This window comes from Mytilus edulis, chromosome 4 (genome assembly GCF_963676685.1).
Source record: "Mytilus edulis chromosome 4, xbMytEdul2.2, whole genome shotgun sequence".
NCBI classification, from domain to species: Eukaryota; Metazoa; Mollusca; class Bivalvia; order Mytilida; family Mytilidae; genus Mytilus; species Mytilus edulis.
This window is the reverse complement of record NC_092347.1, coordinates 34,295,338-34,307,532: the sequence shown is the minus strand read 5'-3', so window position 1 is coordinate 34,307,532 and position 12,195 is coordinate 34,295,338. Positions and strand designations below refer to the sequence as shown.

At 32.3% G+C, this 12,195-nt stretch overlaps 1 protein-coding gene across 1 annotated transcript in view; it reads left to right on the top strand.

The window, feature by feature from the left end:
• LOC139519538 (huntingtin-like) overlaps nt 1-12,195 on the top strand; it is a 68,940-nt gene that overhangs the window by 1,830 nt on the left and 54,915 nt on the right. The window contains exons 2-11 of the mRNA XM_071311701.1: nt 3,437-3,539; nt 4,220-4,303; nt 5,125-5,245; nt 6,128-6,267; nt 6,955-7,093; nt 7,870-8,011; nt 8,569-8,750; nt 9,243-9,429; nt 10,332-11,021; nt 11,831-11,995. Coding sequence (XP_071167802.1) covers nt 3,454-3,539; nt 4,220-4,303; nt 5,125-5,245; nt 6,128-6,267; nt 6,955-7,093; nt 7,870-8,011; nt 8,569-8,750; nt 9,243-9,429; nt 10,332-11,021; nt 11,831-11,995 — 1,936 coding nt within the window. The 5' untranslated portion in view covers nt 3,437-3,453. The remainder of the gene's footprint in view (nt 1-3,436; nt 3,540-4,219; nt 4,304-5,124; nt 5,246-6,127; nt 6,268-6,954; nt 7,094-7,869; nt 8,012-8,568; nt 8,751-9,242; nt 9,430-10,331; nt 11,022-11,830; nt 11,996-12,195) is intronic.

The following is a 12,195-nucleotide window of genomic DNA, read 5'->3' as shown; positions in this document are numbered from 1 at the left end:
TGTCCAAGCAACTTGGGACAAATTTGTTGGGACGAATCGGAGTTGGAACGAATCATCCAGATACCGCCATGACATAGGCACTTGTTTTCTAGTCCAATTAATTATGATGTCTTGAAAGGTTATTAGATATTTTTTCTTTGACGCGTTACGTCAAAGCAACATTTTTAAAAAGCCTTCCAAGACGTCATAATTATTTTGACTAAGGCACTTGTCTCTGATAAAAAAATTATTTCATTCCACGGTTGTCGTCTACTTCTGCCGGATAATGACCACAATCAACTAACTGAATTTTTTGTACATACAGGCCCCACCCCCTCCCCCCATTTTATTTTAATTTAGTTCAGCTTTGTCACTGAGGCTTTAAAAGCCTTGACTGACGGTGCTGATACAACCCCAGGAGGTAGAGAGTTCCAATCTTGAGGGGATAGGAGGGGTCCTGATCCCGAAATCCCAGACTTAAAAAAACGAAATCCTGAGGTCCCGAATTTAAATAAAGTAAATCCCGAAATCCCAAAAAGGGTCAATCCCGAAATCCCGAGCTTAAAAACACCCAATCCTGGAGTCCCGATAAAGGTCCTATCCCCCCTCAATCTTTGATGTTTAGCGGAAAGAATATTTCCATTAATCACTTGTAGCTGATGGAATTTTGAAGCTTCTGTCATGCATATTTCTTGACAATCATTTAGGTTGCATCAGAAGATCTTCCTTTGTCTCTGCAACTTTTTCATTTACAATTTTGAAGAGCATGGCGAGTCTTGCATCTTTTTGCCTTTTTTCGAGGAATCTCAAATCAAGATAATTAATAATCTTGCTTACACTTGAGTGATTAAGATGTTTGTTCATCACATATAATTTGGGCTGGACCATCTCTAGTCAGTCAATCTCAGTTTTATTGTATGGATCCCATACTGGACTGGCTGTCGAGACTGTGATTGGTCTTGCTAGTGTTTTATAGGCATTTTTCTTTACAGAATTAGATCTGATATTCAAGTTTCATTTTAGGAAGCAGCTTGTTCTTTTGGCTTTGTTGCAGACCTTATTTACATTCCATTTCAGTTGAGATGTGAATGTGCAGCCTAGGTATTTGGCACTTTTGACAGGTTCTAAAGTGTGACAATGTAGTTTGTAGGATGTTGTAATGGTATTGTTTTTCCGGCTGATGATAAAGTACATTGCACTTGTCTGGGTGGAAGGCCATTTTCTATTTGGTTGCCCATGTAGCTAGTTTATCAAGATCTGTTTGTAGGTTGTTCAAATCTTTGTAGTTTGATATTGTCAGGTATGCTATGGTGTTATCTGCATGATGGATTTAATATCATCAGTCATTTTGTTGATGTAGAACAGGAATAGGGAGGGCCAAAGGACTGAGCTTTGGGATACCCAAAATTCTACATCAATATGTGATGAGCTCTCTCCATCCACTACTACTGCTTGTGTCGGATGTGACAGGAAGCTAGCAATCCACCTATTGACCTTTCCTCTGATTCTAGAGCACTCAAACTTGTTATATATATGTCATAAATCTACAAAATTGAGTAAAACACACCAATATTTCTGTTGTCAGAACCATATGTAAATTCCTACTAATAAAGTAAAAAGTAAATTATTTCATATTCTCACAGAGAACACTTGTTAGCTAGCCTTATCAACCTTCTTGCTACCTGTAGTTTTATATGTTTGCATACATGTACAAGAATCCGGAAATTTTTTCACCTAATTTCGGTCATTTTCGGATAACTTAAAATTTGGTGCCCTTTTTCAAACAAAGATTGCGTGTATGCTCATACAGTCCTACTCGTAGCATCAACGAACTTGTTTAACTGTTGCATCGCATTTACTTCAGAAATTTCCCTACCATTTTGCTTAAAATCGATCTTGAGCAATAAAAGGAAGGCAACAGTTTAAAAATGAAATGATTTTAATGACTCAAAACGATAAATTTCTCAAACTTCGCTTACGTTTCTTTCCATTTGAAGACAAAATTATAACCGGATGTTTTACGACAATAGTAAAACGACCAATTCCGGACTCATTTTCGGGATTAGTTTTGTTTATCAAATTCACAGGAAATCGTCGACTTTTTAACTGTTAACTTTTACCTTTAATAGTGTTTGAATATTAATTATAATAGTTGAACTTGTTTAATTTAGCATGAAATCATTTTGAATTTACGATTAGTGTCTAATTTTCGGAAGAGCAATTCAAGCATGCGTATTAGTAAACAAAGCACGTGTGTTTGTAGTTAAACAATATTTTGTTTACGTAAATTAATTTAATTTTAATTTAATTTTAAATCAGAATTGACAATTGTCGAAGCTGAGAAAAGTAATTAAATAATGCAGACAGTTGTTATGGACTTTTAATTTCTTTAAAATATTAGTTCTGAGCTTGTGATCAATAGAACATTTAATTAAAAACACAGGTAAAGAGATTAGCGATCATTAGCCAATATTTCCACGAGGCATTACTATAGTTATTAGGAGGGCCCTCAGGATTATAACACTTTACTGGAGTGGCAGTTTTATAACAGGAAAAGGATAAAAAACAAAAGATAAGTTCAAAATGACGATTGAGACAATGTTAGAAACTCGATCTGAACGAAATGACATTAAATGACCGAAATTGTTTCTGTAAAAAAATAAAATTTGTCCTAAATCCCAATTACTCATTTAGGACAAAATACTTCCAGTTTAGGTCAAGACTGGCATATATGACCGTTTCCGGATCCTTGGTTGCATACCATGTGCCAGAAAATACTTCAACTTGACATCTGTGATGTCACATATCCAACAATAACAACTACATGTAAATAAGGCATCCCTGTGACTTGACTAAAGTCACAAACTAAAAACCAATGGCTAAGTACAAACTAAAGAAGTCTTTATCCCTCTATAATCTTGACAATTGTTCTTTTTATAAAAATTTGAAAGGTAAGGATCCCCTGCCCTCCTCTTGACCCTTTTCAAATTATGCCAACATTTGTGATAACATTTATCGGTTGATTAAAGTCACACCCATTCTGAATACATTATTTTTGGCCAATGGAAGCACTTAAAAGCTCTTCAGTGTGAAGATGAAAATACAGTAGCATATAGATTCTACAAACTTGGTGCAGCAAGAAATGAAAATATATGTTGAGTGACATTCCATCATTTTTGCTACTTACGACTGCAATCAATGAAAATTTTTACTTACTGGATCAGTCATTCTCTCTTAATCCTCCTAGGGTGCAGAGGAGGGGAGTGGATCGTAACCCTTGGCCAGTGAAGAAGGAATACTTTGAGCTATGCCAACTTAAGTGATCACTAAAGAAATTAGAATTGTCTAAACTGGCTATACACAACAGAATAGTATTTGCATATATATATTGTTTCTGAAATTGAATCAATTGCTACCGGTAATTATTTAAATCTGCTGTTATGTTTTTCCATTTTAGGTTTAGGTCCTTTAGAAATGGCGACTATAGAGAAGTTAATCAAGGCATTTGAAGCCTTAAAAGTCTTTCATCCACAAGGGACAGCTACAGAGGAATCATCTAAGTGAGTTAACTCTTGTCAATTTTGTTGTATGGTCAAATTTACATGCTGAGAAGTTTACATCTGTTACCATTAATTGACTTCTATTATCCTTACTAATAAAGGTAAATCAGACGATTAGGAGGCAAATAAAATAAATCATTCAGATATGATAGAAATATGAGTGTTTATGTACTTTTTTTAGATATCTATACATGAAAAAAAGCATTATCTTTTTATTGTGCTAGTTTTTGGACTTATTCCATATTTAAACAGTTTTATTGCGAACCCAATGAAAGTTTTCCACAGTGCCATAACTATCTGACCAGGCTATTTAAACTGTTGTAAGTTCACTTGTCCTATTGAATGAATACAATAGCTATTGTTCTCTGTGTAGTTTATTCACTTGGACCTTTTGAATTCTATTTAGCCTTCAACAATGAGCAAAACCTATTCTTTTAATTTAGCTATTTAAGATAGTAAAACAGTTTCTTTAAAAATGACATACAAATTACAAATCTACTTTAACATTAAGAATAACATGAGAGATGAGGTAGCTACTCTATAACACATTCAAACAAGATTTATTTGGTGTTGTTGGGTATGTTAAAAGATTTTATTTTAATGGTAATAAAGATACATGTATGTCCTTTTACTTTACTTTTTATACCTCAAGTACTATTATAACATTTTTCTTTTTTTAGGAAGAAAGATGTTGTGGTTACAAAGAAAGATAAGATATTAAACTGCAACATAGTAGCAGATTGCATTTGTGCAACAAACATGAGGTACTTTATTTATTTTCACCTATTCAGAATCTGAAGGACTATGGGTATTTTCATGGTTAGTACACCAGAATGAAAATACTGTTACATCATTGGTTGGATTTTCTTTGTTTATTATGTTCTATGCCAATCACAACAAATTGTTATTTGCATGTGAAAATATTACCGAGAATACATTAGACTCTGAAAAGGGTGAATTGAGATGTAATAATATATAAATGCAAGTAATGTTCGTGGCACCCACAAATTCCTTGAAAATAGATATGCTAAAACATAATTAGAAAAACTTTGATACCTGAAGTAACATTCTTAATAAATTGTGAACATGCTTTGTTTCACAGAAATGCTAAATTTATATGCAGGCATTCTAATATATTTACTGCAATGAAAATTAAACACATGTCTTAAATAGTATGATAAGAACTATTGAAATTGTATTTCTTTTCAAAAGAAATAAAAAAATCATGTTGTCAGAATAGTTTATGTTAAAATAAATGGTCAGAATCATTTATAGTCGATGCTTTTATAGCTTCCTTTGCATTGTCTGTTGGATAAAGAAACAACTATAATTTACAGTTTGAAATAACACTGCAATCAAATTGAACATTTGAAATAGACCCTGATTATAATAAATTGATTTTTTTCCCAACAAATTTATCAATAATTTAACCAGTATATGTATACATTATACTTAATGATTTAATTCTTCTGCTTTTATGCTGTTTTTGTTTCTAATAACTGCATAAATAATTGAAAGATAAAAGTAAAAATTGAAATAATTTCCAAAATATTTGTTTCACTGAAGTATTATTTTATATTACCAGAGCAATCACAGATTTTCCAAAATTCCTAGGAATTGCCATGGAAACATTTCTAGGTCTATGTGATGATGCTGAGTCAGATGTACGAATGGTAGGAGATGAATGCATTAACAGATCAATAAAGGTGAGGGTCGTCATGGAAACATTTTTAGGTCTATTTAATGAAAAAAAATTAAAGAAGTATGAAGTGAAAGAATCAGATCTAGTAAGATATTTGTCTATCTGGATTTTTTTCTGTGACACTAATTGTTCTTATATTCCAACTTTCTATATTCAATTTGTCTTTTAGTGTATGTAAAGATGTCATTTGATTATTAAACATTCCTTAGGCTGTCTTCCACTAGTGACAATAACCTAAGAGCTAAAGGCTAGTATCCTACTGTCTTCCCAATGTATGTTGCATTTCTGTCATCTTGGATATTATTCCGCCTGGTGAAAAGCTATGTAAAATACCTGATTCCTGCAGGTTGTTTTTGCAGCCTTGGTTTTGTTCTCCTCTTGCTTGCATTTAGCTATCTATTTTCATAATCCTGAGTTTGTGGCTTTGAGGTGTATTCAATATTTACCCACTTTGGTCCTACTTTGTAAGCAGGTATAGTAGTGTGGAAGATGGTTAAGCTCATCTACCTCCTTTAGAAAATTCTACTGCTTTGTGATAATGAGGCTGAATGTCAGAGTGGCAAATATAAACACTGCAACACAATCTTTACATTAGACATCCCTCTCGTGAATAAACATGATTTATTTATTTTTTGAATGCCAAAAAATGTGAAATACTGATTAGTCATTAGAGTGTTAGGCCCTGCCCCCTCAGTCATGGTCTAGTGACATTGAATATTCTGCATAGCTTACATGTAAAAATATTGCTATTTCAATATCTACATTTGCATTTAACTATCAAAATAACAAAAAGGTGAGACAAATCTCTGTGTTAATTGATTATTCAAATTATAATTAGGTCCTGTTAGAGATCTCTGTGTTAATTGATTATTCAAATTATATTTAGGTCCTGTTAGAGACAAATTTAGGAAGATTACAGGTAGAGTTATATAAAGAGATAAAGAAGAATGGTGCATCTAGAAGTTTAAGAGCAGCTGTGTGGAGATTTGCTGACATGGCACATCTGATCAGACCACAGAAAAGCAGGTATGACACAATTTGTTTTATTGGTAATGTGTTTTGTAATTTTAGATAAAATCTTATGGACTGTACCGATTATCTGGTTTTCATTTAATTCATATTGTTAATTATCAGCAATTTGTATACTTTCCATTTGATCTTACTGCAAAATATTTTTAAAGATTACAGACATGGCTTGATATTTGAAAATATTAGGCAAAGACTTCATGTAAAAATGCAGCAACATCACAGCATCAATTTATGAATGTAATGCACACAACTTTATTCATAAAATCAAGCATCTATCCCAACGTTTAGTACACTTAAAAAAGAAGTTTTACAAGCTATTTCAATTTATTTTATTTTCTTAGCCGAAAAAAATAAATTCAGTGAAGACAATTTGTGGATAAAAAAAGTAATGGCATTTCATTTTCTAATATTGACTTTATCACCTTGAATATCAGCTTCTCATAGTGGGCTCGCTTGATATTCTTGCTGATAAAGCCAGTATCAAAAACAAAAATGCCAAAATTCTATATATTATATGAGCACTATAGAAATAATTAGTGTTCACAATTTATCATACAAAACTTATTTGTTTTCTTTCACTTTTCAGCTATGATATTTTTTGTTCTTTTTTTGTTCTTTGATAATGAATTTTGATATCTAACCATACACACATGTGTATCTTTTAACTTATCTCTATATTTACAGACCATACATAGTGAACTTATTACCATGTTTGGCGAGGATATGCAAGAGAGAAGATGAAGCTATCCAAGAAACACTGTCAATAGCCATGCAGAAAATCTGTCCTCCATTGATGAGCTTTGCAACAGAATCAGAGGTTAAGGTAAGGTTCATTATTTTACTTACTTGTACATGTTAAATATAAATAAGACGATGTGGTATGAGTGCTAATGAGACAACTCTCCATCCGAGTCAAAATGTATAAATAGTTTACTATTAAAGGTCAAAGTATAGCCTTTAACATAGAGCCTTAGCTTATCTTCTAGTATATAACAAACGAGAAAAAAGAAACACTTATGAATCACATCAACAAACAACAACTACTGAACAACAGGCTTCTGACAGTCCATATTCTTTCACTTACATGATAAATGTCCATGTACCTGGTAACATGATTTGTGTGCATTTGTAGTTATCAGAATTTTCTTGCTTAACTTTTGCTTTGAATGATGTCTCCTATTGGAGATTATTGGTGTAATGGAACTGTTCAATTTTACTCATATTTTATAAAAAATACCCTCGATTCAAACATTAAATTAAAGTCTTTCAAAGGGAGATAATTAAAATAAATATCCAAAAACCAAACATTATTCTAGTAAAATGATTTTTTTTCCAAAATAATAGCAACACATCTATAACAAAATCCTAAAAGAAAATCTTATTTGAAAGCATCACATTCAAGCAATATAACATCTTATTACCATGATGTTAAATGGTCTTTTGGAGAACTTGGACATTCTTGTTAGTCTTTTTATATTCTGAATGCATGGAAACTAGTTATACAAGGGTGTAGTGCTGATGACTGTTAACAAATATGCAATAGTGAAGGGTGAATTAAATCCATTACTTGTTTAGATATATATATATATATTATTGTAGGCCCTCCTGAAAGCTTTTTTACCAAACCTGCGGTCAAACCTTGCATCATGTAGAAGGAATGCTGCGTCTAGTTTAGTATTGATCTGTCGTTATAGCAGGAGTCCAGGCTCTTTCTTTAAATACTTACTAGGAATACTTGTTGGTAAGTTAGTTAGGAAATTTGTGGTATAAAAGCATTTATCAATCGAAATTATATTTTTTCTTCTTTTTGATTTTCATTTAATATTCGAATGGCATATAAAATATAATAAAGTTAAACATTCTAAATATGAGAAGGGTTTTTCTTTCAATATGGTTTTGTTCTGAATCTACTTAGCGTCTTTATTGCAAAATTGAGAAGGGAAACTGAAATGTGTTAAAAAGACAACAACCCGACAAAAGAGCAAAAAATAGCCCAACTCTGCATCCAAGTCACATGTATTAAAAAGTTAACAATTATAGGTCAAAGTACTGTCTTCAATGCACAGCCTTGGCTCACACATAACAGTAAGCTTTGTAAATGCCTTATGAGCAGGTTCCCATCTAACCTATCTGACATGAGCTAGTTAATTTATGTTGTATTTGATGTTACAGATTATGTAATACCAGTTGATGGTGACCAGCCACAATATCTGTTGCTTGGTATTCTACTGTGTCTAAGAACGTTGACTAACCTACCTGACATAAGTTAGACAATTTATGTTATATTTGATTTTGCAGATTATGTAATACCAGTCGATGGTGACCAGCCACAATATCTGTTGCTTGGTATTCTGTTGTGTCTAAGAACATTAATCCCCCATTTGTCTGACCCTGCCAATCAAGATCATGGAATGAAGGGAAGTTTTGGGAATACAGCTAAAGATAAAGAGGATACAGGAAACAAAGAACAGCTGATAAAGGTAACAAACTAACGAATACAATGTAATTTTCTATTCAAACTTTTATGGAAAGATTGTGAGTGCATTAACTCAGTTTACACATCAGTTGACAAAATGTTGACATAGGTTACAAATGTGGTTATAGCAAATGGTCTGTCAAAGTGTAGACCAATTAAAGAAATTCTTAAGAAACAATCAAATAAAAGGATTTGTAGATATGTACATTATTAAAAAAATGTTGTCAAATCAGAACAGAATATGTGACTGTCTTTTTAAATCAAGCTTAGTGAATGCTTTGTGCAGCTTCTGATTAAAAAGCTTTTCAATATACACTAAATAAAATGATCTTTTTTAAGCATGTTTGCATGAATCGGCTGTTTCCAAGTGAGTATATGACTCGATTGACTTTGTGAGTTCTCTAAACCTAATCAACATCTTGAGTATTTAAATAATAAAAATTGGAGTAATTTTAAGAGGTCACTATAATATTTTTTTTTTATCTCCTACATGTAGGTTTTACAAATATTGGTGTTCATGATGAACCATAAAGACCACAACGTTGTGAATGCTGCGTTAGAAGTATGTCAGCAGTTATTTAAACATCCCACACCAGTGTTACTCTCCATACTCAACACCAAAGGGAGTATTAAAAAGACAACAGTGTACAAGGTGGATGTCTTATCACAAACAACTGACCTAGGTAAATTGTGCAATAGTCATGTTGGGTATTTTTATTGAAAGTTATTAGTTGGCTTAAATAAGGCTGAAGTAAAAGTTATTTATAGTTGAATGAAATAAAAGTGTTTTTTTATTGGCTAAAATAAAATTTATTTATAGTTGGCTAAAATAAATGTTATTTATAGTTGCCCTAAATATTAGTATTAAGTTGACTAAATGGCAGTACATGAGATAATATTTCCATGAAATACTAGATTATAGCAAAAAGAATGTTGATATGGAGGTACATGTATTAGCACTGTTGCAGTTCATCATTTATAAATTGCTGTAAGGTTTTTATAGATGAATAAAAAGGCTTGCATTTTACAGCCCTGTTAAATCTTTCTTTATAGGAATTGTTTGATATACACTTAAAACCAAAACAATAAATAAAAACACTGATAAGTATCTAGGAAGAAAGAAAAAAAATGTTATGCCATGAATAATGTGGCTCAAGAATTACCACACTTAAAAATCAGTCCTTATAAAGCACTTCACTTTTTCAATGACTGATAACAGAAACACAGCAACATTAAAAACAATAGTATAAATAATTTATTGTAAAATAGTGGTACAGACTTTGTCTGTTCAAATAAAAAATCATAATTTCTTGTACTTTGTGTTCAAATGATTTTAATACATATAACAGATATAAACAAAAAATAATTAAAACAAATTTAGCTATGGGAATAAACAAATTTAACATAAAGTAAGGTTTTGATGTGTCAATTATCGAATCAATATTAAAAAAGCACAAAAAGTAAAGGCAGAGCAACTAATTTAACAGGTTGAACAAAATATCAATTTTATGCTTAGGTCCTGGTTAGCATTTTTTCCCAGCAAAATTAGGAAAACTCATTGAAATGATGTTTTTCTTCTTCATAGGGATGAATGCTGTACCAAGTATGTCTAAATTAGAAGACGATATTTCTGTAGATGATGATACAGATATTTCTGAATCCATAGCAGACGAACTTGTTGACCAATCACATCTCATGACAGAATTTGAAAATGTTTTACCTGACAAGATATTGGATGAAGATGATGGAAAGGCAGAGAAATCAGAGAATGTGAAAATAAATAGTGACAGCAATCAGGTTGTGTTTACTACATCAGACACAGAATATTCTGGTCTTACAATCGGTGATTTGAACGATGACAAATCGGAAAGGTCCAATTTATCACAAATGAGAACTGGTAGTCAGGAGACATTAGATAGTGTCCAGAGTCTTAGTCCAACACATCAAACTCAACCTCAGTTGTCTGTTATACAGGACATGAATGGAAATCCGGAAATTGAAATAGAAGTTTCCTCAGAACAACCAGAAAATAGTTTGAAAGATACAGACATTCCCTTAGATCATATAGGAGCTTTAACCGATGATGAAAAACCTATCGTTTTCTTTGCTAGATATATTTGTCGTAAATTTTTACTAGCTGGACAAAAAGGGGAGATAATTACCGACAGGAAAGTTCGTGTCAGTATCAAATCCTTAGCCTTGGGATGTATCAGTTGTATACTTAACATTTTACCAGAAATCTTCTTCCATAATGTGTTCAAAGATGTAGATACTGGTAAGTGTAGTCAATGTATTTAATATCAACCTTGGTCAAGCCTTACTGACATTTAATATCAACCTTGGTCAAGCGTTACTGACATTTAATATCAACCTTGGTCAAGCCTTACTGACATTTAATATCAACCTTGGTCAAGCGTTACTGACATTTAATATCAACCTTGGTCAAGCGTTACTGACATTTAATATCAACCTTGGTCAAGCGTTACTGACATTTAATATCAACCTTGGTCAAGCCTTACTGACATTTAATATCAACCTTGGTCAAGCCTTACTGACATTTAATATCAACCTTGGTCAAGCCTTACTGACATTTAATATCAACCTTGGTCAAGCCTTACTGACATTTAATATCAACCTTGGTCAAGCGTTACTGACATTTAATATCAACCTTGGTCAAGCGTTACTGACATTTAATATCAACCTTGGTCAAGCGTTACTGACATTTGATATCAACCTTGGTCAAGCGTTACTGACATTTAATATCAACATTGGTCAAGCGTTACTGACATTTTGTTGGAAGTTGTAAAGGATTTATTTTTTTAAATCTAGTGAAAAGCAATTTCAGATGATCACAATGCATACTGCCTGTGTATCAATCCTTATGCCAGTCTTTATATTTTGATAGTTTTTAGAACACTCTTGTGACCTTAAAAAAAAAATCATGTATTGAAATTTTTGTAGCACCTTTCAATTTATTCAAAGTCGGACTAATATTGAGTATTGAAAAAATAATATTTCATCAATGAAGGGCTTTAATAGCATTATTTTTATGTCATGACATATAGTGATCACATTTTTTTCCAGAACATTATCAGTTGATACAAGATGTTATGATATATGCTAGTCACCTTGACCCACAGTTGAAGGGCAATGTGACATTGCTGATTGGTAACTTTGTTCGTTCAGCCTTGAAGGCAGCTAAAGGCAACTTTAACAAGTGGACTGTCACTCTTGGTTATGATGTTAAAGGTATGTTCCATAGTTAACCAAAGCCATACAGTTACCTATAATTGCTTATATCCACTTCATTTGAACTTTGGAGGATAGGTGTTTCATTTACAATCATGCCACATCTCCTTATTTTTATATAAGCTATTATTCATTTGATATAGATAAGACGCCACCGGGTGCAGGAATTTCTCGCTACATTGGAGACCTGTTGGTGACCC